Genomic DNA, 27,469 nt, shown 5'->3' with positions numbered 1-27,469 from the left:
TTAATGATGTTAGGTTTCACTTTGTGGGATTTAATGGCCTGCAGGTCCTGCCATAGCTGGTGAGTATCTGATTTTGTCTCCAGCTTCCCTTAGAATTGTCTCTTTGCTATTAAGATGGCCTTCTGAAGTTGTACCCAGACTTTCTTTAGAGATCTGGATCACGAGTCTTAAACGCCTTCAACCTAACCATCAGCAGATTGCAACAGCTATGGCTCATCCACAGCTTTTAATTAGGGTACTCCCAGTATGTGTTCATGGAGTCAGTGACAGCTATGGCATATTCATTCAAGTTTGAAGATGAATCCTTGAATACGGTCCAATCCTTTGAGTCAAAGCAGTCCTGCAGGCCCTCCTCTCACTCCCTTGATCATATTTTCAACACTGGTGCTGTAGTTCTTAGTCTCTGCTTGTACACCGGGGGTAGAAGGTGATCAGACTTGCTGAAGTGTCGGTGTGGGAGAGCATAGTGGGCATTCTTGATCGTGGTGTAAAAGTGGTCAAGTATGTTGGCTCCTCTGGTTGTGCAAGTAATACGTTGATGGTAGGTTATCAGAGACATCTTCAGGACATCCTGGCCTAATTGAAATCCCTACAGTGAGTGGGAAGGCATCAAGGTATACAGTGACAAGTGCTTTGGGCAAGTGCATTATCATCCTGCAATGAGAAACTGGCAGAGTACTAATGCTACTTGACTCAAAGACACTCAGTAGTCTGGCCTTAGTTTTGCTTGCTTTGGGAAGAAATAGCAAATCAAATTTGTGAGCTTTCCTTTCTATGTGTGTGTCCTGCACTGTGCTACCTTGTGTGGCAAAAATTTTAAGTAATGCCATGGAGAATGCTTAAATGTAGAGGAGAAAAATCTATGAGAAATACTATTTTGGAGTCACTTACATGGTTGTTCCTCAGTCATTTGCTACAAAGTTCAACCAGAATTGACCAATGAAAAGTTGTACACCAACTTCTATCCAACAAAACCACTTTTACAAAGACAAACATATCTGCTGCACTAGAAATGCCAGCACTGGATAATTCTATGACCAGAGTCAGAATCAGAATTTATAGTCATGAACAAATCATGAATTTCGTTGTTTTGCGGTAGCATCAAAATGCAAATATTCGTATAAACCACCTTAAAAAAATAGTGCTTGAAAAGTGCCTGGTTCATTGATCATTCAGGAATCTGCTGAGTGCTCATCTTTAGGCTCCTGTATCTTTTTCCTGATGATAGCTGAGTGAAGAGGGTGGTGGGGGTCTTTGAGGATAGATGTGCTTTTATAAGTCAGTAGATGTCCTCAATGACTGGTGCTTGTGATGTTGCAGGCCAAATTAACAACCTTCTGGGGTTTTATCTTGTCTTGAGCCTTGGCACCTCCATACCAGACAGTGAAGGAATCAGCCGGAATGCTCTTCAAGATACACCTGCAGAAGTTTTGAGAGTCTTTATGACATAGTGAATCTCCTCAAACACATCACAAAGTATAGCCACTGGCAAGCCTTCTTTGTGATTGCATCAATGTGGAGGCTACAGGACGAATCCTCAGAGACGTTGACACCCAGGAATTTGAAGTTCTTGACCTGCTCAACTCCTGAGCCTTTAGCGGGGACTGGATCGGGTTCTCCAGACTTCCTCCTGAAGTCCACATTCATCACCTTGTTATTTCTAACATTGAGCGCAGGGTCGTTGGTGTGACACCACTCAATCAGCTGATCTATCTCCCTCCCCCTCCTCATTGCCGTTTGTGATTCTGCCGACAACTGTAGTGTCATCAGCAAATTTGTAGACAGCATTGGAATTGTGCCACAGACTGATGGAAATTAAAAGTAGATAATCGTGATATTTGTCATGAGTATCTCAGGCTGTGTTAAATATATCAGTCCTTTGCTGGGAGAAATGTTGAGTTAGGACATAAATTTAAATTTATTTAGACTGATAATACAGTAACAGGTTCTCTCAGCCCACGAGCCCGTGCCGCCCAATTACACCTAAATGACCTACAACCCCCGGTACATTTTTGAATGGTGGGAGGAAAGCAGAACCCCCGGGGAAAACCCACGCAAATATGCGGAGAGTGCACAAATTCCTTTCAGACAGGGTTGGATTCCAACTAACCATAATGCCAACCATGCTGCCCAAAATTCTGATTCTTGCCCAAGCACATTCTGCATGTGGAAACCTAGACAATCTATAGGTGTTTTCAAATTGCAGCACCCGGGTAGCACTCCTGGGACTCGAGTGAGATCACTGGGTTGTGTGGACAGGATGCGCTTTTCAAATAGCAGCCTAACAAACCTGTTAAATCACCAACCTGGTGATTTAAGTGGGATCCCGCCCCGCAATGATGTGGTGAGTGATGTGTCATGCAGTTACAGTCACAGGCAGCTGCACAGGGAATCACCTTCTGGAATCACCTTCTGTTTAAATTTCTCCTAAATGCCACCCACCCCACCATCAGTTGCCTCACCAACCCCCCCCCCCCCAACCCCCATTCCTGGCCATCAATCATCCGCCACTCCCAGCAGTCATTCACTGCCCCCAAGCGGAGTACTGTTGCCATGAAGGGGAGAAGGGGGTGCCATGAACTGGGGAGGATGTCGCCACGATGTGCTGTTCCGGTTCGTGGTGATGGCTCAATGTGGGAGGGCGGGAGCAATGGCCAGAGCCAGAGTGGTTTCAGCAGCGTGGGGGATTGTGGGTAAGGAAGACGGCCATTGCTCCTGCATTCCTGCATTGAGCCGTTGCTGTGAACCAGAGCAGCATGTTGAGGCTGCACTGTGACAGCATCCTGCATTGAGCCAGACGGGTTTCCCTGTTATACACGCGCAAGCACTGATGTCACCAGAGTAACCAGGTTTGTCACTTCCCATTTAAAATCGCCAGTGGATGCCCATCTCAGAGATAGGTCTGGGACCTGGGTGGGTTTTGACCGATTTGATCCAGTTGGACCCTTTCAAATAATCGTGCCTGGGTCGTCAACCGAGCAAATTGCTCGGTTAACCCCATTTGACATGGCAATTTGAAAGGGCTTTATGTTGATAAGTCATATGATCTCAGAAGAATCAATCCTTGGCCATTCCTGTTTTAAACTAAATGCTAGGTAAGTACACTGTCCAGAAGGGATAACTGATAAGGCACAGGGTAAATTATTGTACTTTAGTTGACTAACATTTTTGAAACACCAGAAACCTCTAAAACTTACCCTTGAAAGTAATTACTGCTGACTGATTAATTATTGAAATGTTATTTTACAGTAACTTTTGATATCTTGAAACAAGTACAATTCATTAAACCATCCATTAATACTTTGTTATGTCAGTTTTGCTGTAGTTCTACGAGGCAGCTTTTATCCATTGTGCTTCCTGGCCCTGCGGTTGTGTGAAAATTTAAATTTCCCTTATTTTAACAATATATTCATTTGAAGCAAGGCTTGTCTTATCATGTGGTTTCCTTGGTTACAATTGCCGTAGAATATTAAAGTTACAAATGAGGAGGAAGATAAAGTTGGGTATGTGTGTAAGAAACAGGACAGTACAAGTATTGATCAGTAAATGAAATGCAGAAGTTCTGCACTAATGACTTTCTCAGGAACTGTTAGGAAGCAATAACAAGGAAAGAATGGTAATTGTGCGTTACTTTTTACAAATTGTTCATTTTCTGGGAACTGAGTAAGTTCATTTTGATGTAAAGGACTAAAGTGCTCCTAACATGTATATTCTGCAACTATTTCAATAACAATTATTTTACTTGATGGATACAGGGCAGTAAATTTTCTATCAGTTTTACAAGTGAAGATACAAATGAAACAGCAATATGATTTCATTTGAGTTGGTTATCGTGGAAATCCACATTCAGACTCAGGTCATGAAAAAAGTTACAAGGGACTCACTCACTTTACATTTGAACAAATGAAAGATGCAGCAGAATTTTATATCCTTCTCAAGCCACATCACAGCAGATATCACAAAGCTGTCTGATATTGTCATTTGTCATTGTTGAGGATGATGCCCTTCATTCTGCGATCCACAGAGCGAAGATGCCTGTGCATATATATGTTTAACGTGTACTTGATGTTGCACTCCAAGAAGCACACGATACTTCACAAATCAACCAATTCCAACGGAATGGAAACCACAACGATTTGAGATGATGGATTTGTTGCAGACTTTGTCCGCCTTCACAGCCATTGAGTTCAGAGTAACTTCATTTGCCTGTAACACAGTTGAGGACTTGGTCAGATTGTTCTTTGACAGGGACCTCACCCTTGACCTTACTGCCAATGGTGACTCTACCAGGAGCACAGCTCTAGATGACATCACTCTTGGGATCTCAGGACCATACAAGCTTCTTCACCGTGACAATCCATGTAGAGTATTGAGTGTAAATACATAAGTAGGAACAGGATTCTGCTTAAGTGAATTAATGAGTTTGTTGTCATAGATATAATGTACAGATGCCATGAAAATCTACCATACAGTTAAGTGCAAAAAAGTTACAGTAGTGTAGACAGATCTTTGGCATTCCTGGAATTTTGTTATGGTTAGGATAGCATTAGATGATTCAAAAGCATGCTGGTTATTGGGGAGGGGAAAAAAAAACTTCTTGAATTAAGAGGTGCCAGGTTTTAGGCTTCTGTACCTGCCTGAATATAGCAATTAGAGAGTGTGACCAGGGTGATGTGGATTATTTATAATGTTGACAGCCTTCTTGTAACAGCGCCTTATGTGTATGCCTTCAACGGATGGGAGGTCGGAGCCCATGATGGACTTGACTAGGTTTGCCTCTTGCTGCATTATTGGGCACTCTAGTTTCCAAACCAGGCTATGTTGTAAGGAGTCACCATACTTTTCATAGTGCATCTGCAGAAGTTTGATAGTGTAGCCGTGGGCTACTCGAAAGAAGATGTAATGTAGTCAGGTTAAGCTCTGAGTTTTACTAGGACTCAGGCCTGACTTTTATACTTGCAGTGTTCCCTCTGTGGCCCCCCCCCCCCCTCCTTGGCAGACATCACGGCAAAAGTGGGTTTCCCTTCTTCTCCGCTCTCTGTCTCTGTCTGTGCAGCAAGGCCAGCACCATTTTGGGGTTGCGGGTCTTTCAGCTGCCCTTGCTGTTCACCCGCTGGTTCACTTGTGGGGGCCAGTATCACTGTGCAGGTTTTTGACCTTTGGTTGCACTCTCTGCCACAGCACACTGCATATCACCATATACAGCACAGAACAGGCCAGTTTGGTCCTACTAGTCCATGCCGGAACAAATCCCCACCCTCCTAGTCCCACTGACCTGCACCTGGTCCATACCCCTCCATGTAATTATCCAGTCTTCCTTAAATGCAAATAACGTCCTTGCTTCAACCATCTCTGCTGGAAGCTTATTCCACATCTCAACCACCCAACAATTGCATATTTAATGATAGGTCCAATCTCTTCATACTCCTAAGTAGAGGTGCTGGTGTGACTTCTTCATGGTTGTCTCAATATGCCGATCACAGGATGTGGATGCCCAGGAACACAGACACACGGGTCCTTGGCTTCCCCTTTCTAAAGTCCACAATAGGCTGCTGGATATTGCAAGCAAAATTCCCAATCACACAACCAGATCCCAATCACACAACCAGATCCCAATCTCCATCCTATATTTTGACTCATAATTTCCCCATCATTGAATAGGTGAATTGTGTTAATGCTGAAATAGACTATGGTCAAGCCAAGTTTATTGTTATCCGATTGCATGAGTACAACCCGACAAAACAGCGTTCTTTGGTCCTCGGTGCAAAACATGTTGACACACCACCAGACATAACACACATCCAGAGAAACAATACATATCAGGAGTAGTATTACATCTATCCAAATAAATAGATATTGTCTCATTAATGTGAGAGTCTCGGATGGTTCGTGCCCTTGGGAAGAAGTTGTTTTTTCGCCTGGTTGGGCTGGCTCTGGAATCCTGGAACTAGAGAGATAATAAGTAACCAAGCAGCCTTCAGATGCCCCCAATTTTGATGGTCAGTGAGGAGGAGGAGGAGGTCATGTTGTCAATCCTCACTCTTGGGGTCTTCAAACGAGGAAGTCAAGGATCCAGTTTCAAAGAAGAGTCTTAGATTCCTGAGTTTTGATTATTAGTTTTGTTGATATACTGATGTTAAACAGTGACCTGTTGCTAATAAACAGGCTGACGTAGGTGTTCTTGTGGTTCAGGTGATCCAATGTTGAGTGGATGGCCAGCAAGATGCTATCACACAAGAATACCTCAGATGCCACAAAAAGAAATAAAAGATAATATAAATAACAGAGAAAATATATAATCACATTTGGCCACTAGTGTAAAAAAATGGGTTCTGTCAGCAGTACAAACAGATTTTTGGCAGTCTTGTTTTAGCATTATGGTTTAGGGGATACAGGTGGGGAGGGGTTGGAGGGAAATCAAGAACTTGACATCTTAGAACCATAGAACATAACAGCACAGAAACACTCCAGTTCGACCCTTCTAGTCTGTGCCAAACTATTTTTATGCCTAGTTCTACAGACCTGTACCAAGTCCATAGCTCTCCCATTCACGTACCTGTCCAAATTCTTCTTAAATAGAGTCCGCAGTCACCACTTCAGTTGGCAGCTTGTTCCAAACTCCCACTACTCTCTGTGAGAACAAGTTCTCCCTCATGTTCCTCCTAAACTTTTCCCCTTTCACACTTAACCCATGTCCTCTGGTTTGTATCTCACCTAACCTCAGTGGTAAAAGGCGACCTACATTTACTGTCCATTTATTTAAAAAAAACTAGACAGAACAAACAGAATCCAACGAATAGTTTTTGTTTTCTCTGGAGGTTTCTAGTTCTTATGCAAAACATTAATAGTGCATTATTACTGACTGATAACCAGCTGAGTTAACACTCGATTTGCAAAATGCATTGTATTTTAATTTCATTGATTTTACTTTTATCTCTCAGCTGATTTTTGTTGTGGCTTTGCTTTGCCTCCATGCACAATTCTTTCCCGAGTTTTCATTTTCGATCAGTGTTTTACATTCTTTCAGCTATTCTTTATTCCTACATGAAAAATCCATGAATGCCATTTATCTCTCTAATTGTCTATAACTTGTGTTTTAGTGTTACTGTTCCTGCTGGTTAGTTTTTGATCTTCCTGCTCGCCTTTTCTTTCCCCTCCTCCTTACCTGTCATTCCTGTTCTCATCTCCCTTCCCTCTCACTCACACAGCCATCCTCCCTCCCCTTCATCGCTGCTGTCCCCTCCCTCCTCTCTCCACCTATCATCTCCTGCCTTTGCCACTCCTCCCCCCCCACCTTTTTGTTCAGACACCTGTTGGCATTGGCTCGTACCTTTGATGAAGGGCTCAAGCCCGAAACATCGGTTTTGCATTTTTACCTTTGCTACTCTTTGACCTGCAGAGTTTCTCCAGCAGTTTGTGTTTTTACTAGTATTTGATCTTGTGGCTCTTTTCCTGTGATTTCACAGTTCTCTCACCATTCATTAGATATATTACACTGATAAAGTGCTAATGTCAGCAAAGGTTGTTAGTAGACCCCAAAACGTGTTTCTAATTTCAAGCCATAGCTTCTAGTTCAATTTAAATAGAGCATAAATCTAAAAGTAGAAGAATGGGCACAATTCTATTAATTGAACTTCAAGATATGCAAGTGGAGTCCTGCAGAAATCCATTTTCTTTTTCAAAAGATAACAAAGCTCTATTGTGTTCTTGAATTTTAGCTCTCTCTTAAGGGGATTTCCCATCCCTCATTGTTGCTTAGTTTCATCTAGGTTTCCTCAGTCACGTAACTATCCAGAGTCAATTGTTTTATTTTTCAGATTACAATAGTATTATATTTGATGGGTACATTTCCATGAATCAAAATAAAACTGTAGTGTCACTACTTTAATTTTTTTTTCCCTTTTCTGTTTCTATCTCAAGTGACTAAAAATCATCTGTTGAATCTATGATACCATTGGACAGAGTAGGCTCATGGAACACATTTAAACTATAAAATTATTTTTGGATATGTAGCCATGGAAATACCAATTTAATGCCCAACTTGCTATCTGATGAAAATGTTGCATGATAATATGGAGCTGGTGCAATGCCGAAAGAAATGAAAACAAAGAAATTTCCAAAATAAGTGAAACTCATGATTTTTTTGGGTTCTTAATTAACAGTTGGACCTGAAATTAAGAAAATTAGTTGTAAAAATCTGGTTCATTTTGCAACATTCCAAAATTAGGGTGATGCAGGATTTAATAAAAACTTTGCTGTTCCAGTTCTCTCGAACTTTCCCATTTATAGGTGTGATATTAGAGCTATTATCTGGGACAAGTTTAGACATACAGAGGGGGAATGAGGGGCAGTCTGCCTGAGAGTGCTTTTGTGCCCTACAGTTAAAGTAGATTTATTGCACAGCTTCCACAGTTGATAATTTTCAGACACAGGCCACATTGGGCTGTCTATGTAGAACAGGCCTCTGTAGAGCGTTGTCTTTTTCGGCTTTTGATCTTCAGATGGCCTACTAAAGCCTAACATTGCTCTTTAGAGAACTGCTGTCATAATTCTGCACCAAAATAAAAAAAAATTAAATTATTTTTTACAAAGATTAATCTGCAAAAGGGGTTAGCCTTTCTGAGATTTAATAAGTAAAATTATTAAAATGTTACAAGGTTTTCTATTCCCTAAAGGAATAAAAGCCCCAAAGGAAAAATGGTCCAACCGTGACTAACAAGAGAAGTTAGATATAGTATTAGATTTCAAGAAATTTATAATGTAGTCAAAATGTGCAGAAAATGTGGAATCTGAGATGTTTGAATTCAGTCAAGGATGGCCAATAAATTCATAAATAAGAGAGAAAATAAAAGGGTGAAATATTAAGTGATACATGCACTGGCCATTTAAGCTAAATGAACTATATAACAGTGTCAGCATGTTGCACACTGTCCTAAAATTTATTTAATTGACTTCACAATTTCACAGAACTGTGCAGCTGAATAGGGATAGATTTCTGGACAGTAAAACAGGGGCTGGATGACATTCTGTTCCACTAATTCTGACTGTAATTTTCATTAAGGATTCCAGCTGGAGAGTTGGCAAAGTCTGAAATAGTCAGCAAGGTTGTGGTCAGAAAAACAGATTTAACATTTAATTTAATTGATCTTTAAATATTATTTTCATTTATGAAATCAATTCTACTCATTTTCTTTTTTCATTTTCTAAATAGATTCCAATTTCTTTCCTTATTACTTTGAAAACTAATGAAAGTGCACTATTTTAAGGGTACTGTTTTGCATTGGATAGCACTGTAAATGTACAAATGTTTCATTTTAATACAAAATTTAAAAAACTGTTTAAATATTCTATACATATTATTATATTTGTAAATGATTTTGTCTAGAATCTGTCTACTTATACCAGATTGTAAACAGCATGAATGTTGATGATCAAGTTTTCAGTTTCAATTTGACCACCTGCTCTCTGCAATTTTTATATCCCAACCTGCTCCTTAGTTTGTTGCTCACTGAACAACAGTACAATGGCTATTTGTTCTTCAACATCATGCAAGTGCAAATAGAAGTTGGTTTCAGGTCAACACGAACATGCCCACTTTGAGTAAAGTGTAATTTGATTTGCATTCGAACTAATTGCGTGGTAATGAGCAAAGTGTGGTGCTTGCCTTTTAGGAATGAAATTACTTTGTCGATGAATGAGCTCACATCAGATGGAGTTCCCTGGAATTCTGCAAACATCACTCATGATGTTCTGGTGCCAATTAGTAGATGGAGAATGACTGGCTTACTGGCCTGTGGAGTGCAGGAAACTGAAGAGTAGTAGTGAAGATTAGCAGTGTACTAATTTTTTCTCCCCACAAACCTTCCGTTTACTGATCCAAAATGTAACTGGATGATAGATACTGAATAGGGTGGTCCCACTTAGTTCAAATGAGGTTTGCTTATATTCAAACTCTTGAAATCCCCTGTAACCAAAAACTACAAAATATATTGAACCCTCAGGCCAAGCTGTCAGCTGTTTTTTGTTGTTGTTTTTTAAAGGTTAGGTGGGAAGGCAGAAAATACAATTATATAAAACATTTGTGTTAACCCAAAATACAAATAATTCTGTTTGCAAATTAATTAAAAATACATGGAAGTCCATTGTCATATAAATTACAATCTCAATTTTTGATAACAGAAATATTGTGGCACGTTACATTAGTTCAGGGCCAGGATTTTCTGCTGGTGATGTATCAGGTTTCAGGTTGTCCTCAATAAGGAAGCAATCTCCTAGCATATCAATAGGCCCAGGCTCTTTTTTTCTAAATCAAAACTAATTTGGCATTCTCCTTCTAGAATTGCTTTGAGAGGTGATTAAACAGAGCCTCCAGCTAGTTGGGCTAACAATGAGATAAACTGTTCTTGAATTAAAAACTGGATACTTATTTTTTTTTCAAAATTACAAAAACAAAACCCTTTAAAACAGGAGGAAGCATTTTTTTCTTAAACATGGAAGTCACCTCATGTCCACAGCCATTTTTCCTATTAAACTGAATGGACTTTCTCAATTTGGACCTGATTAACCTCGTGAAGCAGGTAATCTGCAAATGCTTCCCACTGAAATCTGAGCTCAACAGCAGAGCCCAGTTGTCTCATGAGTGGCCATCAGTTGAGGACTAAGTTTAGGACTCTCATCTTCATTCAGGGATTCAAAACCACCACACAATTACATGGCCAACTGTTTCAATAAGATTGTCAGTTTTTAAACAAAATCTAGGATTCTGTTTATACTGATGGGATATTTCAAGATACAATAGGAATAAAGTAGAATCAGCCAGTAAAACATAAGAACTTTGTTTGATGTCACACCTACCATGCAGAAAATGTATAAATTATATTTTAAGGTGTACTAACATGTGAAGATTATTCCAGGATTCAGTAATGTACAATTACAATAGGAAACCATGCACGAGGACTTCATTTCACTTGTATGAAGTGATTTTTCCTGATGCCTTTCAAATTCATCATACTAATAGTCTAACTTTCATTAATACCTTTCACAGGCATCAACAAATTTACAAAGAAGCTTCGTAATCCATTTCTGATTGAAAATAATGAGTTGCTTGACTTTCTGTCCAGAGTTCATTCTGATGTCCAAGTGGTAAGTACCTTGTATCTGTTTCAAGTAACACTGAACAATGATTTACTGATGCCATAATTTTAATGGTAAAGGAAATTCTTGAGGCATTATGAAGTCACACAGTAGTGCAGGTTGGGATGTGCATCTTTTCTGCTCAAACTCGAAATAGGATGTTAAGTTATGCTTTCCCCACCATGACAAAAATCAGAATATTCATGTGGTCGAGATTGAGATGAAGCTTCAAATATCATCCTGAGGATGTGTGCAGCTTTGAGCCGTTAACAAAGCATGCCAGAGGGCATCGTTACTGATTACAAAGTAATAACAGAGGAATACAAGAACTGTTGATGTTAGAATCTGGAGTCAATGAAGAAGCTACAGGTGTTCATTTAGTTTGACAAGATTCAAAGGGAGAAATGGACAGTTTCCCCTTTCCACTTTGGACTTGATAAAGGGTCCCAACCTGAAACCTTGATTGATCATTTCTCAGCTTGGATGCTGCTGGACGATGGAGCCCCTTCAGTTCTTTATTTTATTCACTAAGTATAAAAGTTAAGGACAAGAATTCCAGTTACTAGGATATTTTACGTGATTAAAATTCAAAATGATTTCATTCAACCTTTATAACTGCACAGTAAAATGTGATGAAGGATGGGAACTGAGATCAGGGTGGAAAAAATAGATTAGTGGAATGAGCTGGTCGAGTAAGTTAAGTGTTAACATTTTGGTAGGAATGGTGAGAAGAGACAATACAAACCAGAGGGGACAATTCTAAAAGGAATTCAAAAACAGTGAGAGATTTGAGTAGATGAATGCATAGTTCGTTCAAAGAGGCAGAACAAATTAAAAACACGTGGACTTTATATTTTATATTTTAAGGACAAAAGCAAAGAAGTCAAGAGAAGTCTTTAGAAGATACTGGTTGGGCCCCTTCTGGAATATTTAAAATCACAAAGGGTGTGGACAGAATATCTAGGGTAAGGCTGTCCCTAATGGTAGAGTAGTTATGAACCAATAGACACAAAATGAAGGTGATTGGCAAAAGAAAATAACAGTTTAAATGCTGTGAGTGGTTAGTGTTTGGAATGCACTGCTGGAAATTTTACATTGTGGAGTTCAGAAGGGAAATTGATAAGTTGCTGAATTTCTGAAGTAGCTGAATTTGTAGGGATCCGGGGAGAGGGAGGGGAAGTGGAACTTGCTGGATTCCTCATGCAGGATAGCCTGAAGGTAAACTTTCAGGTTGAGTCCGTGGTCAAGAAGACAAATGCAATGCTGGCATTCATTTCAAGAGGAATAGAATATAGGAGCAAGGATGTGATGATGTGGCTGTACAAGGCACTGGTGAGAATTCACTTGGTATATTGAGAGCAATTTTGGGCTCTTCATTTAAGAAAGGATGTGCTGACGTTGGAGAGGGTGCAGAAGAAGTTCACAAGGATGATGCTGGGAATGAAAGGATTACATTTGACAGCTCTTGGCCTGTACTTCTTGGAATTTAGGAGAATGAGGAGGGATCTCTGAAACATTTTGAATGTTGAAAGGCATGGACAGGGTGGGAGAGTCGCGAACAAGAGGATTGAAAAGTGATGCAGAGGAATTTCTTCAGCCAGAGGGTAGTAAATCTGTGGAATTTATTGCCACAGGCGATTGCGAAGGCCAGGTTATTGAGTGTATTTAAGGTAGAGATTAATAGGTTCTTGATTAACCAGGGCATCAAAGGTTATGGGAAGAAGGCTGAGTAGGAAAATGGATCAGCTCATGACTGAATGGTGAGGCAGACTTGATGGGCTGAATAGCCCAATTCTGCTCCTATGTCTTAAGGATTATTTTATGTAGAGCCAGTACAAACTCCACAGGTTGAATAACATCTTTCCCATTCTGTGATTCTGTATGAAGCGCAGACTACAAATTTGAAGGTCTTTTGCGCTGGTCTAGGCTAACATTTTAATTCTCACATAACATTAAAGGCAGGGAAATTGTATGAACCGTCTTAAAAATATACCCGTAGTCACAAAATATGTATCCATAACGTGCAATATAATTAATGAATGTAACTATATGGAATATTTGTATTCAGAAATTGACCTCATCAACAACAGCATAAAATTGTCATCATGCAAAAAGAATATTCTGCCTAGTGGTCCAGTTCTATACTAAAAGCTCCAAAGGACACATGCACAATTATAGGGATGGTGAATAATTAAAAAAAATGAAATAGCTATTTTTTTCAGATATTATGGACATTAATTTTTCTTTCAAGCGAAGCAATGACACAATTAGAATATTATTACTTGTGAAGTTCATGAAAATTATGAGTTATTTTTAATTAACATTTATAAAACAACACTATTTCAAATTTCATTAACTCATCATGTGGATTGTAAAATATGGATGAATCCTTATGTAATTAAATATTCAAACATAGAAACTAGACCATAAGATATAGGAGCAGAAGTAGGCCATACGGATAATCAAGTCCACCACATCATTCCATATTGAGCTGATCCATTCTTCCACTCCTCTCCCCTTTGATATCCTGACTATTCAGATACTTATCAATCCTTGCCTGAAAGACACCTAATGACTTGGCCTCCGCAGTCACATGCGGTAGCAAATTTCCAGAGGTTCACCACTCTCTGGCTAAAGAAAATTTCTCCACATCTGTTTTCAATGGGCGCCTTTCAATTCTGAAGTTACGTTCTCTTGTCTGATATTCCCCAACCATGGAAAACAACTTTACCACATCTACTCAGAGGAGGCCTTTCAATATTCAAAGTGCTTCTACGAGATCTCCCGTCATTCTTCTGAACTCCAAGGAGAACAGTACAAGAGCTGTCAAACATTCCTCTTGTGCTAATTTCATTCCAGGTATCATTGTGAATTTTCTCTGAACCCTCTCCAATGCTAGCACATCCTTTCTGAAACAATGATCCCAAAACTGTACCCTGTACTCAGAGTGATGCTTCACCATTGTTATAGAGCCTCAACATCACATCCCTGCTTTTGTATCCTATTCCCCTAGATATGAATGCCAACATCGCATTTGCCTTCTTATCCTGCAGGAGGACTCCTATATCCCTTTGTTTCTCTGAATTTTTAATGTTACCCCCATCCAAATAATAGTTTGTCCTTTTATTCCTTCTACCAAAGCGCATGACCATACAATTTCCAACATGTTTTATTAGCCATTTCCTTGATCTTGTCCTTTTATTCCTTCTACCAAAGTGCATGACCATACAATTTCCAACATATTTTATTAGCCACTTTCTTGATCATTTTCCTAATCTCTCCAAGCCTCTCCGTCTCCACCCCTCCACCTATCCTTGAATCATCTGCAAACTTAGCTGCAAAGCTATTTATTCTTCAATTCAAATCATTAACAAATTATAAAAAAGATGCAGCCCCAACACCGACCCCTATAGAACATCACAGATGTAGTCATCAAGAATAGGAATCCTTTATTCCCACTGTTTCCTGCCAATCAGCCAAAGCTCTACCAGTGCTAGGATCTTTCTTGAAATTCCATGGGCTATTAAGCAGCCTCATGTGCGGCACCTTGTCAAAGGGCTTTTGAAAGTCGAAATATAACATACATTGCATAATCCTTTATCTAGCCCACTTATAGTTTCCTTAAAAATTGCAGTACATTTGTCAGGCAAGATTTTCCCTTAAGAAAACCATCCTTATCTTGTTATGTACCTCCAGGTTCTCCGTTACCTCATCTCTGACAATAGACTCCAATGACTTCCTAAACACTAATGTTAGGCTAACAGATTGATAATTTTATTTCTGCTGCTTCTCTTTTAAATAGTGGAGTGTCCTTTGCAATTTTCCAGTCCTCCTGAACCATGCCAGAATTTATCGTTTCTCCAAGGTTTAGGGTTCCTTATATTGCCACGTGTTAATACATTGAAAATGTTACATGATGTACTTTTAACTTTTGTCTGCCATAAGGGGCAGCACTGTTGGCGTAGCTGTTAGTCTAGCACCGTTACAGTGCCCAGTGATTGGAACCAGGGTTCAAATCCTGTGCTGTAAGAAGTCTGTATGTTCTCCCTGCATGGGTTTTCGCCAGGGCTCCGGTTTCCTCCCACCTTTCAAAATGTCCCCGGGGATGTAGGTTAATTGGGTGTAATTGGACTGTATGGGCTCGTGGGGTGAAATGGCCTGTTACTGTGCTGTATGTTGAAATTTAAATTAAAAAATTTAAGACAGAGTCACCATGAGTGTTGCCTGGTGCTCCTTACAGTACGAGAGAAAGAGAAGCAATCTACAGTTCCTTCAGATGCACTGAGTGTGTGTATATTTGCCTCCAGTATTCCACCAGCATCTGCAAAGGCTGTTCAATTTATTGGCAATCTGAGATCCAGGTCCAAATCAATGACAAAATCAGGAAGCCTTTAGCATCTGAGGTCCTTCTTGCCTAACACCCTCTCAAATCCTGGATCTGCTATTGGATTCCCACAAGCCAGTGTCCAGCACCTTGCAGCCTGTGGGGGTCCTCTGTGCAATTGCCAACAATCTGCAGCCCATGAGGTTTTCCTGACCACAAGTCAATGTAATGGGTGCAATTATTGAGGCAGGGTAATAATGGTAAGTGTGCGTGGGTGTGTAATTGAGAATAAGATTAGGAGGCAGCTAAATATATGGACTTCAGTGCAGAAGATATTGGATCATAGGGAAATTGGAGTTGGAAGCAAAATTGGAGGAGAAGGGTCCAAAATAAGATTATGAAGCTGGTGAATATGTCCAGTAAGATAGGGAAAGGGGCAATGGAATCGCTAAAAGATCAGATTGGCCAGCAGGTGTGATTCTATTAATTTCAGTCATGCACAGGATGTCATCTTTACCCACACTGTACAGTCCAATTTACCTCACAGTCTGAGTTTCCTGGGCAAATGCAAATTAATTGGAAATAGTTATGACATTTAATTCTGGCGGGGGGGGTGGGGGGTGGAAGAGAAGATATTTTAGTCTGATAATGCAGAAAGATGGTATTGTAATTAAATTTCTAGGGTTTCTCATGATAGAAAGAAAGAAATAAATAGCAAACATTCAGCATTAAACCTTAACCAAATGCAAACAAAACTTGTATCCATTTTTTTTCCTGATTGAATTTTACAACTTGCAGCAGGTGGACTTGCAACTTGCATCTATTTTATACTTTTGTCTTGAGTGGTAGAATCTAATAACTTGTATTATAAAGGTAAATTTTATTTACAACATGGTTAGAAGCAGATTCTGACCATTGACACCAATTACAACTAATCAACTTACGAGTCCATATTTTGTTTTGGAGGATGGGTCAAAACCTGGGGAAAAACCCACACCGTTCACGGAGAGAACGTACAAACTCCTTACAAACAGAGCCTGGTTCAAACCCAGGTCGCTGACATTATAAGAGCATTGCACTAACTGTGATGCTATCTGTGGCACCCCAGTTAGCAGTATCATAAACTGGTCTGAGGATGTCAACCAACATTCTCACAAGAGGACCAAGTTCAATTGGAGGGACATGCAGAAGGGGGATGGGTATCTCTAACATAATTATGGACATATGTATTTGCATATACCATCTTCCAAGATCACACAACTTAAATCCCTGGTCAATCATAATATTTTGACTACCTGCCAGATAAAATTAACTAATGTCTGCACCAATTCAAAATGGCATTCCTCTTTCTACATTTACTCCATTCCATACTTTAAGCATATGCCTCAGAATTGGTGTTTCTAATTGTCATTTTAATAATCCTTCATGCCATTTGTACAAAATGTGTTCAAAATTACTTTCTCCTATTATGCTCATTTCAATTTGTACCCTTGCAATCTTTTCATTGGTCTGATAACAAGAGGACAAAGATCGAAGATGAGCTGTTTTATAGTAATTTAGATGATCTTTCCAACAAAATGATTTTGATATTTGTCTATTTGTAATCATTCTAGCCTTTGAGAAATTATATAATGCACTTATCCAATTTATAAAATACTTTGGAATTCCAAAAACCTTCAATACTTTAAATAAATAAATAATCCAATTCTAATCTTTCAAATGCCTTTTCTGCATCTAAAGCCACTGATTAGGTCCATATTAATCAAGTTAGATAAATATTTAGCTAATCTATTAATTTAGACAAAATTTTATAATCTATATTCAATAATGAAATTGGCATAATTGAACATGGAAGCAAAGAGTCCTTTTTTATTGGAATAACTGTTACTAACACATTTGATCTAACAATTCCATGAATATTGGAATTAATAACTCTAAATTCTTTATAAAATTCTGGAGAGAAACCATCCTCCCCAGAGCCTTATTGTTTGGTAGAGTGTGATAGAATATAGAGTATTTAGATATGTTTTTGGGAGATGAATTGGGAAAGGTTTGTTAGAGTAGGTCACATACAAACACTTTAAAAAACAGATCTTATTTGAAATACTGGGGCTCTGCCCCATGCCAGACATTATCGGCTCCACAGCTTTTGCGAGAGCTTTGAAGAGTGTTCAAGAGACTTCACTAATGGATTATTGTTTACAAAAGGCAACAGATGAAAGAGGATGTTGGACCTGCTGATGTCTGGAAGAGAGTTTGCTGATGTAAGAAAAGAAGGTCATGTGGTTTTTCAAGCAGAGAGAATCAAACAGGCTTTCTCTCAGAGAGAAAGAGAGAGAGAGATAGATAGATCACTTGTACAGTGTTATAGCCAGCAGAAGCAGCTGGGACTGGAACAGGACAAGCTGAAAGCCCATTAGAAAGTCGGCCTGGTCAAAGCCCTTGTGGTTCATGCAAGAGGAGAGGACTGGCTACACTTGGAATAACAAAAATATACAATGTGGTGACCTGAAAGGAAGAGGTTATCATCTGGAGAACCCTGAAGGGGCAAGTTTCGTCAGCAAGACACTCGAGTGGCTGATTAAAAAGGAATCTGTTGTGGATGTCATCGTACAACAAATCTCTCTCTGAAAACTGAGAAGAACCATCCTGAGTGGTAACCATTTACCTTTCAAGCACCAAAGACTGGTGAACTTTATAAATGTATAAAAATTGCCTGCAACCAGTGAACATGGAGGAATGAGAAGTGAGATTGGTCTGTGAACCAAAGAACTTACACCCACATTACATACACATGGGCTTAGAATTAGAAGGGGGTTAAGTTAGGTTAATTAAGTCAATAGAGATAAGTTAAAGTTTTATTATATTTTCATGTTTAAAGATAATTAAAGTAACCATTTGTCGGTGAATATCTATTACTGCTGGGTTTTGGGGTCCTCTGGGCTCATAGCAAGAGACATCAATATATCATATAATTCTGTAACTGTAAATGATTTGTTAATTCTGTCTTCTCTTCTATATTTAATTGTGGTAAAGTAATTTTTAAACACATTCATCTATTTTATCCTCAACTTTCAAAGATTCCGATTGGTACAATTTCTTATAAATTTCATAAAAACATATTAATACCTTGTGTTTTATAGGTAAGATTATCTGAATCTTCTTTTACAGCTAATATTGTTCTCGATAATTGTTTAGTCCTCAATTCCCATGCTAAAACTTTATATGCTCTATCACCCAATTAATAATATTTTTGTCGGGTTCATCTAATATCCCTCTCTACTCTATATGTTTGTATTGTATTAAGTTTCAATTTTTAAAAATCCAATATTTTTCTTTTCTCATCATTTAATTAATTTTGCAGTTCTTTTTCCATCTTTATTATTTCATTTTGCAAATAATTAACTTCAGTCATATATTGTTTTTAACCTTTGCCATATAACTTATTATTTGTCCTCTTAAATAAGCCTTCAAAGAATCCCAAACCACAAACTTATCAGCTACAGAAGGTTAATTCAGGTCCATAAAAAGTTTAATCTGTTGCCATATAAATTCACGAAAATCTTTCCTTTTTAGCAATGCTGCATTACACCTCCATTTATAACCTATATTTTGCTTGTCCTCCATTAAAATTGACATAACCAAAGGTGAATAATCAGATAATATCCTCGCTTGATATTCAATGTTATGAACTCTTGCCTGCAGTTGATAGGAGATTAAAAACATGTCTATACTGGAATATGCCTTGTGCTTATAAGAATAAAATGAATAATCTCTAGTACCAGGATGCATCCTCCTCCAGCTCTCAATAAGTTCCATTTCATTCATAAAATTTTTCACGTCTTTTATTACCTTATTTTTAACCATGATTCCTCCTGATCTATCCAACTTCGAATCAAAGGTAAAATTAAAGTCTCCTCCCATAATTATTTTCCCTTTGCATTAGCTAACTGCATAAAAACATCTTATCAAAAATTTTCATCATTTACATTTGGTGCTTATGTTCATCAAGGTCCAATATTCAGAATATATTTTGCAATTTATCATCACATAGCTCCCCACTTTATCAATTGTTACAGCCAATATTTCAATTGGTAAGCTTTTATTTATTAATATCGCTACTCCTCTAGTTTTAGAATTAAATGAAGAAGAGAATACCCCTCCTACCCAATCTCTCTCTAATTTCATATGTTCTACTTCCGTTAAATGAGTTTCTTGAATAAAAGCCACATCTACTTTAATTTTTTTTCATATAACTCAACAACCTTTTTCTCTTTATCAGATTCTGAATCCATTAATATTAATACTAATAAATGACAATTTCCCCACCATTAGATATCAGGATTAAAATCTATATCCATCCAGCTTCTCCCTCCACCTCCCCATCCAACCCAACCCTCCTTACATAATATTATTAGGTATATGAGCATTCCAGGCTAGAAACCAAAAAAAAGAAAAAAGTAAGACGTCAGAACCGCGTGAGGTTAAAGCATCTCTATTCCCCTGATCTATACAGGTTGCATTGATGCCCATGACTCAGTAATGGTCAGCATCACATTCTCCCACTAACTCACTCAAAACACCATACCATCCCTTACTATAATTTTATCAATAAACATTTTAATCCATTAATTGTACCTAGTATAATAGATCACGCACAATACAAGTTAAACCCTCCTCTCCCTTTAAAGTCTCTCAAAACTCAATATATTTTCAGTTACAGCAAAACCTCTGAGTTATGTAATTAATTCAGGTATCGACAACCATCTGCTGGTCTTTAACACGCAGTGAATTGGCATATACCTTTGCTTCATTAGGCTCAGTAAAAAATCTATTCCTCCCTCCCAGAACAAATACTTTCAAAACAGCCAGGTATCTCAAAACAAAGGCATAGCCCTTTTTCCATAATACATCTTTAACCGGATTAAACTCTATTTTTTTCAACAAATCAAAACTTGTATCTGGATAAAAGAAAATCTTATTTCCATTATAAATGAAAGGTGATTGTCTTTCTTTAGCATGTTTTGCTGCCAGCTCCAATCATCTTCTCTCTTACTTCATATCAAAGGAATTGGACAAGTATTGGACTGGACCTTTGTTCAGGCTGAGGCTTAGGTCTCAATGGCCTATGGGCTTGCTCTATCTCCAAGTCTCCTTGAAATTCAGCTTGACCCATAGATTCCGGTATTCATCATTGCAAAAATTTTTTCAAGTCTTGACCCTCCTCCCCTTCTTTAAGTCTGACAATCTTGATGATATTCCATCTACTAAAATTTTCCAAAATCTCTACATTATGCATTAACTGGTCATGCTTAGCTGCTGCCTCCACTTGTACTTTCTTCATTTGGTCTTTAATATTTTGAATCTCGAACTCATTCTCTTTAATTTTTCTGTCCATTACTTCAAATCTAGATTCCACTAGTTGCATTAGTCTTTCCACCTTATCATTATTCCTCCTTACTTCATCAGCTAACACTTCAATGGATTGTTGAAAAAAGTCTAATATTTACTTTAATTCACCAGAGATAAAGAAGCTTCTGCACATTTTTTAATTTTTTTTCTTGATTGTCGGTCGTTCTTGTTATTTCCTTCGCTTTTCCAGGTCTTCTTCTCTATTTCTGGAGCTCTGAGTGTCTGGAGTCTTTATTTTTAATTTCCTCCTTTTTTTGTGCTCTGCATATGCGCAACTCTCCGCGCACACGCAGAGTTACGGGAAAGACCAAGGTCTCCCCGGCTTCTGACCTCTCTCCTTTGGATATTACCTTGCCAATAGCTCCAGGGTCCTTTTTAAGGTAGGCCTCTCTTCCTTTTCTTGCTTGGTTTCTTGTACTGCAGTAAGGCCTTTATCCTTCTTTGATGGCATTAAAGAATGTCTTCTGTATGTCTTCAGTTCTTCCTTCTATTTTCTGTTTCCACTTTTTCAAGGAAAGTAGGGATTATCAATCTAACCCCACATCATCACATGGCACTCCCCCATCAGTTCTTTATTCGAAGTATGTTATTTAATCAGCATCAAGATAGCTTGATTCTAATTCTTCTTGTTGAAAGTTGCTGCATGTAAATTGCTTGATGCATTTTCTGCATTATGCTGGGGGTGCTGGTACAATAGGAACAATAAAAAAAAACTCTACAAATGGAATATGAATGTAAGAAAAATGGAGGGTTCTGGGCAGTCATGAGTTGGAGATCTCCTGCCTTAAATGTACTGAGATGGGTTCCTTTTCCTTTTTTAAAAAAAAAATTTAGACATACAGCATGGTAACACGCCATTTTGGCCCACAAGTTCATGCCAGCTAATTTACACCAAATTAACCTACTCCTCTTGTACTTTTTGAACAGTGGGAGGAAACCGGAGCCCCTGGGGAAATCCCACAGACACGTGGAGAATGTATAAACTCCTTACAGACCAGTGCAGGATTTGAACTTCAGTCCTAATCACTGGCACTGTAAAGGCATTGCACCAACCGCTACGCCAACAATTTGCAATGGTTATGGAAATAAAGTATTTCATGGTAGAATATTGTTTTTTTAATGTTTGGTAATGTTGGTGCAAGCTATTTACATCGTTCATTGTAGAAGCTCCACCAGCAGAGGAATGGCCCTCCACTGATGGAAAGCAATGGTCCTTTGAACAAGTTCTGTTTATCTCCTCTAATACAAATTATCAGGAACGTACATGGGACTCAATATTAAAAAGTATATGATTGGCAGCAATTTCCTCATGGCTTCCATTTTAATCTTTTATACTGTTAATGTTATCCTTTTGTCTTCAACCCCAGCGGAGCCACTGAAACAGCTTACTATTTTCCCATATACTTGGTTATTTGTACACAGGTATTCTTTGTTAGCAAATAACCATCTGATCACTTTATCAAAACTTTTCTTTAAACAGGTGCATTTCCATGAGTTGACTCAAGAATCTACCCAAGGCCCATTTGTGTTTAAGAAAAATAATTCAGGCTAGCCAAGACTTCTAAACCACAGAGCTATGCATCTGCTTTTTGAAGACTGTAAGGGGATCAGCTGCTGGAACTTTCCCTACTTCATCCTTTGATCTTTATAATGAAATATAGCATCTGTAAATATTGAACTGTATTTGGAAATACTCATAATTGTATAAATCACTAACATTAAACTTTTAGAAATTATGTTCTCATTGTATTAAAGCTTTGCAGAATGTGCCCAGTGCCTGGATCTTATAGTATTAAAAAAGTGGTGTTAAATATTTACAAACTGTCCAGTTATTTTAAATAATATTGGTGTATTACATTTTAATTATTTACAAAAAAAAATCAAGAGCAATTCCGATAATAGACACCTCCAATAAAATGATACATCAGCAACATATATTTTCCCCCATTCCTCATATTCTCTTGCATTGCAGAACAGGCCCTTTAGATCAACCTTTTCCTGACAATCAAATTTAAGCAAGTTTATTTTATTGTTAAATTAGAAATTGATTTGTCCTTCAGAAAATTAATGGGGTCATACTGTCTTGGAACCTAAGCAGAACATCTCTACAGAGGCAGAGACAAGATACTGCACTCTGGAATATGGAACAAAATCATTGCTAGAGGAACTCAGCAATCAAGGTAGCGTCTGTGAAGACGGAATTATAAACTGACATTTTAAGTTGAGACCCTGAATCAGAACAGGATGTCGAGGGGAGAGGTAGCAGTAAGGGAGAGGCTGGCAGGCAATAGGTGGAACCAGTTAAAGAAGGTATTAATGGATAGATGGAGCCCATTGGCAAGAAGGGAGGATGGAGGGTGATAAGTAGATACAACAAAAGGCTCAAGATTCTGGAAACTGATAAGGAAGTTGTTAAATAGAATCAGATACGGGAGGGATAATAGCCAGATGGAACTAGATGGAAAGGGGCATAGGACAGTGTGTGGGTGATAGGAAAATAGATGGGGGAGAGGTGAAAGAACCTAGAAGGATAGAGAAATAAACATTGCAGTGGTGATGTTGTCATAAAATAAAAAGTTAAAACACAATGCTGGAGAAACTCAGGTCAAACAGTGTCCTATATATCATCTGTTGAGAAGGGTTAATAACTAGACCAAGAATCAGGATTTATGTTAGACAATTGGGGCTGCAGTACTCCAGATAGTTTCAAAGCAGTTCCAGTAATGACTCTGTGGAAAATTTCCAGCTGTGCCCTGTCCATGAAAAGGGCAAATATAATCCAGTAATTACTGTCCAAATCAGTCTATTCTCAAAGTAATGGATGGTATCATTTTCAATGCTACCAAGTGGCAATAACCAGTTCAACCATGCTCGTGACTAAACAGCTCTCACCTTCATGCAGCCTCAGTCTAAAGCTGGATTAAAGAATCAAATTCCTCAGGTAAGGTGAGAGTGACTGCACATATCATCATGGCAATATTTAAACGGAAATTAACCCCCATCAGCACTTGTAAAATTGAAAGGTTCACTCTTTGCACATTTTAATTGCTGGAGTCATAGCTTGCACAAGGATTAGTGGTTTTGGTGACTGGAGGCCAATCATCCCAATAACAGGACCTCTATGTAAGAATTACTCAGGATAGTGTCCCAGTTACCATATTTGCCTTTTCAACCCTAAGCTAATCCATATTTTTATCTGTAATGGCCTAATAATTCTAAAGTTGACCTGGCCAACCATAAATTGAGTTGATCCAAAATGAATACCTTATCATGTATTTTCTAACTCCCCACAATCCTTGACTGTCATATCTTTCCCTTCCCAGGACTGTGGTAAATTTGAGATGAACTTACCCAAATCTTCCATCCTCTCCCTTATGGTTCTTAGGGACATTCATTTGCTTGTACTTCAGTTCAATGATCACAATGGTTCAAGAGACATTGCACGGATGTTAAAATCTAGGATTGTTCACAATCAAGGATATTGAGTTCCTTTCCCAGAAGTAATTTTTCTGGTGTAATTTTGCAAATTGCCAGATTGATACAGAGAGAATCTAGAGATTTTAGAATGAGTTTTGGACTGATAGTCAAGAATCACAAATCCTATCCTGTCATAGCTGTCAAACTTTCCAGGAGAAATTAATTACAGAAATTTAATAGTGAATTTGATTTTTTTTTCGTCTTCAGAATGCATAAAAGGACTTTAAAAAATATTGTAATAGCTCTAATCACTGATTCAAAATGTTACAAGATTCAACTTGTGAGTGGGGGGAGGGGGGGGAGATAAAGTGGGGTACCAAGGGGATCATAGATGAGTGAGGGCCAAGAACATGATGTGTACAGTATAATAGGTAAATTTTGAACTTTCCATTTTGACATACAACATTGAAGCAGGATTTTTTTTTTAAAATGGTGAGAAACTGGATAATGCTGATGTTCAAAGGGATCCAGTTATCCTTGTACATAAGTCCCTGAAAGTCAATAGCAAAGGAAGGCAAAGGTCCGGTTTCTTTTAATATATATAATGAGGATTAGATCCTTTTCTGCAGTTAGTTGGGTTTTCCCTGCTGCTCTGGTTCATATTTATCCCTCAATTAATATCACTAAAAACTGTGAAATCTTGTTATTATCACAGTATTATTTATGTAGGAACTTGCTGCACAAAATTTGGGTGCCATTTTCACAAACTGTTTGTTTGGCCATGATGTGATTTTTGGACACCCAGAACTCATGAAGGAAGCTATATAATGCACATGTCCAACTTCTGTACTGCTCAGGACTCCGTTAAAGATACATTTTTTGATCCATCTGCCTCATCTTGGCATTTAGTATTTCTATTCCCCTTTTTTCCCTCTCCCTCGTGGATCAGTCTGATTCCTTTCAAAAAAATGAAATGATTTAATTGCCTCAGCTACTTAGAGTGATTGGAGATTCTTTTTTTTTCTAGTCAATTTATGAATAAAGTGGACCTACTTTCCTGAGCATATTTAGAGAGAACTTTTTTTTTACCCTAATTTTGGATAACAGTAAAACTTTTCACTTGTGTTTGGGGGTACAACAATTCAATGATTCATTAAATTCAGTTTAGGCTCTTTGTAATAGCAAGTTTTACTGCCACTTCTGTTTGCAGTGAACATAAAATTTTATAGCACAGGCCCTTCAGCCAATGAAGCTGCCCTGACCTATATAAAGCTATTCCATAACAATCTAATTTTTCCCTACCACATACCCATAAACCTCTATTATTATTATTTTTTTAAATTAAATTCATGTGCCTATCTCAGGGTCTTTTCAATGTCCATATTGTATCAGCTTCAACAATTACACCCAGCAGTGCATCCCAGGCACTCAACCTCTGACATCTTCCCTAAACTTTCCTCCACTCACTTTAAACAGATGTCCTCTGGTATTTGCTCTTGTTGTCCAGGAAAAAAAAAGTGGTGATGGCTGTCACCCTCTCTGAGTCACTCAATCTCATGATTCTCATCCTTAGTTGCTCCAAAAAGCCCTAGCTCTGTCAATCTGGATTCATGAGCCATGTTCTCCAATCCAGGGAACATCCTGATAATTCTCCTCTGCACCCTCTCTAAAGTATCTACATCCTTCCTGTAATGAGTCACCAAGAACTTAATCCAATCTTCCAAATGTGATATAAGCAGAGTTTAACTGAGCTGCAACATTGACAATAAATCTGAAATCTGATCTGAAGGGTTGTGAGGCAGAATACATACATGACATCACATACAACCCTGAGATTCCTTTTTGCAGCTGGTACAGCAGAATTGCCACTAATTGGTAGTGGAAAAAAATAAACTGCTGTAGTGGCGCTATAGATAGACTGCAACTCCCTGAAGTCTAGCAAACCGGCATGGGACATCGTAATGTCGTGATGTGGCGCGCATGTTTCAGTGTTTTAAATTACGCACGTGACTCAAGAAAAAGTGTTCTGATTTACTTGCAACTGTGTGTGTCATTATTTTGCGTTCATCAGCCACCACCGTGTTTTCAGTGGCTACAAATTGGTGACTCTGACAGGTCCAAAACGAACTTTTGGGCCATATGGAGACTGCACCTGTTGCTGTTAAGCTACCGCCCTTCAGGACGGCAGAACCAGAACTGTGGATTCGACAGGCTGAGGCAGTTTCACCCAAGGAAGATCAAGGTGGACACGACTCACTATTATCACCTCGTCAGTGCCTTGGACCAAGTCAGTGCCAAGCAAGTCAGTGACGTTCTGCGCGATCCACTGGAACCTGGAGAGCGCAAGTATGACACTCTAAAAGTGCTCCTCCTGCAAATTTGCAGCATGTCCCCAGAGAGAGGGCTGCCAGACCGTTACACATGGAGGAGTTGGGTGACCGCGCCCCGTCCGAATTAATGGACGACATGTGCCTGGCATCTGGTCAAAGGCAAGATATGTTATTTGAACAGCTCTTCCTGGAGAGGATGCCAAAAGATATTAGTCTCTTATTATCGCAGAGTTCTTTTGAAGACCCCAGGGCAGTAGCTGCAGAGGCAGACATCCTGTGCCTGGCAAAAACACACCAAAAGGTCTTCAATGTTACTGCAGTACAGCTGTCTGCACCCAGTACTTCTGTTGTTGAGCAAATGCTCTTAACACACCAGCTCCTATAACGAGGCAACATCTCAAGCCAGCAGATGGCCTGTCAACACTTCCACCTGGTGTTTTTACCACCAGCGTTGGGAAGTCGATGCATGTAGGTGCCTGACACCCTGTGCGTTCTCTGGAAACACCCTGGCTGCGACAGTTGGTCGAAAATCTACAAGCCTTCTATAATGTTTTAGATCAGCTATCCCAATGTTAATTTTCTACCAACCTGTTTCTATACACGCTATCTTACCCCTAAACTCCAACTCACAACATACCCACATATGGCACCAAAAAAAATGAATGTTCAGTTTGAGCGTCAGTGTCACGACCACTACTCGAGGCAGATTTCCTTCGAGCTCATTAGTTCATGGTGAATTTAAAATGGCATTGGTTGGTGGATATTACCACCTTTCAAACTGTTCGCCTGGCAAAATTGCATGTTCCTGCACTGTGTCTTCAAGGCTAGCATAAGACTATTGATAAGTTCTCCA

The 27,469-nt window shown here is 38.8% G+C and overlaps 1 protein-coding gene across 19 annotated transcripts in view; it reads left to right on the top strand.

The window, feature by feature from the left end:
* mctp1a (multiple C2 domains, transmembrane 1a) overlaps positions 1-22,690 on the top strand; it is a 534,415-nt gene extending 511,725 nt beyond the window's left edge. For all 19 annotated transcript variants that reach the window (XR_011342276.1, XM_069891645.1, XM_069891672.1 and 16 more), the window contains 2 exons: positions 11,045-11,142; positions 22,350-22,690. Coding sequence is in view for 18 of the 19 variants with exons in the window: in XM_069891645.1 (XP_069747746.1) it covers positions 11,045-11,142; positions 22,350-22,421 (170 nt within the window). In the remaining variant the exon portion in view is untranslated. The remainder of the gene's footprint in view (positions 1-11,044; positions 11,143-22,349) is intronic.
* Positions 22,691-27,469: the final 4,779 nt, after the last annotated feature.

Source organism: Narcine bancroftii, chromosome 1, assembly GCF_036971445.1.
Source record: "Narcine bancroftii isolate sNarBan1 chromosome 1, sNarBan1.hap1, whole genome shotgun sequence".
In the NCBI taxonomy this organism is placed as follows: Eukaryota; Metazoa; Chordata; class Chondrichthyes; order Torpediniformes; family Narcinidae; genus Narcine; species Narcine bancroftii.
This window is presented reverse-complemented; position numbering and strand designations above follow the sequence as displayed.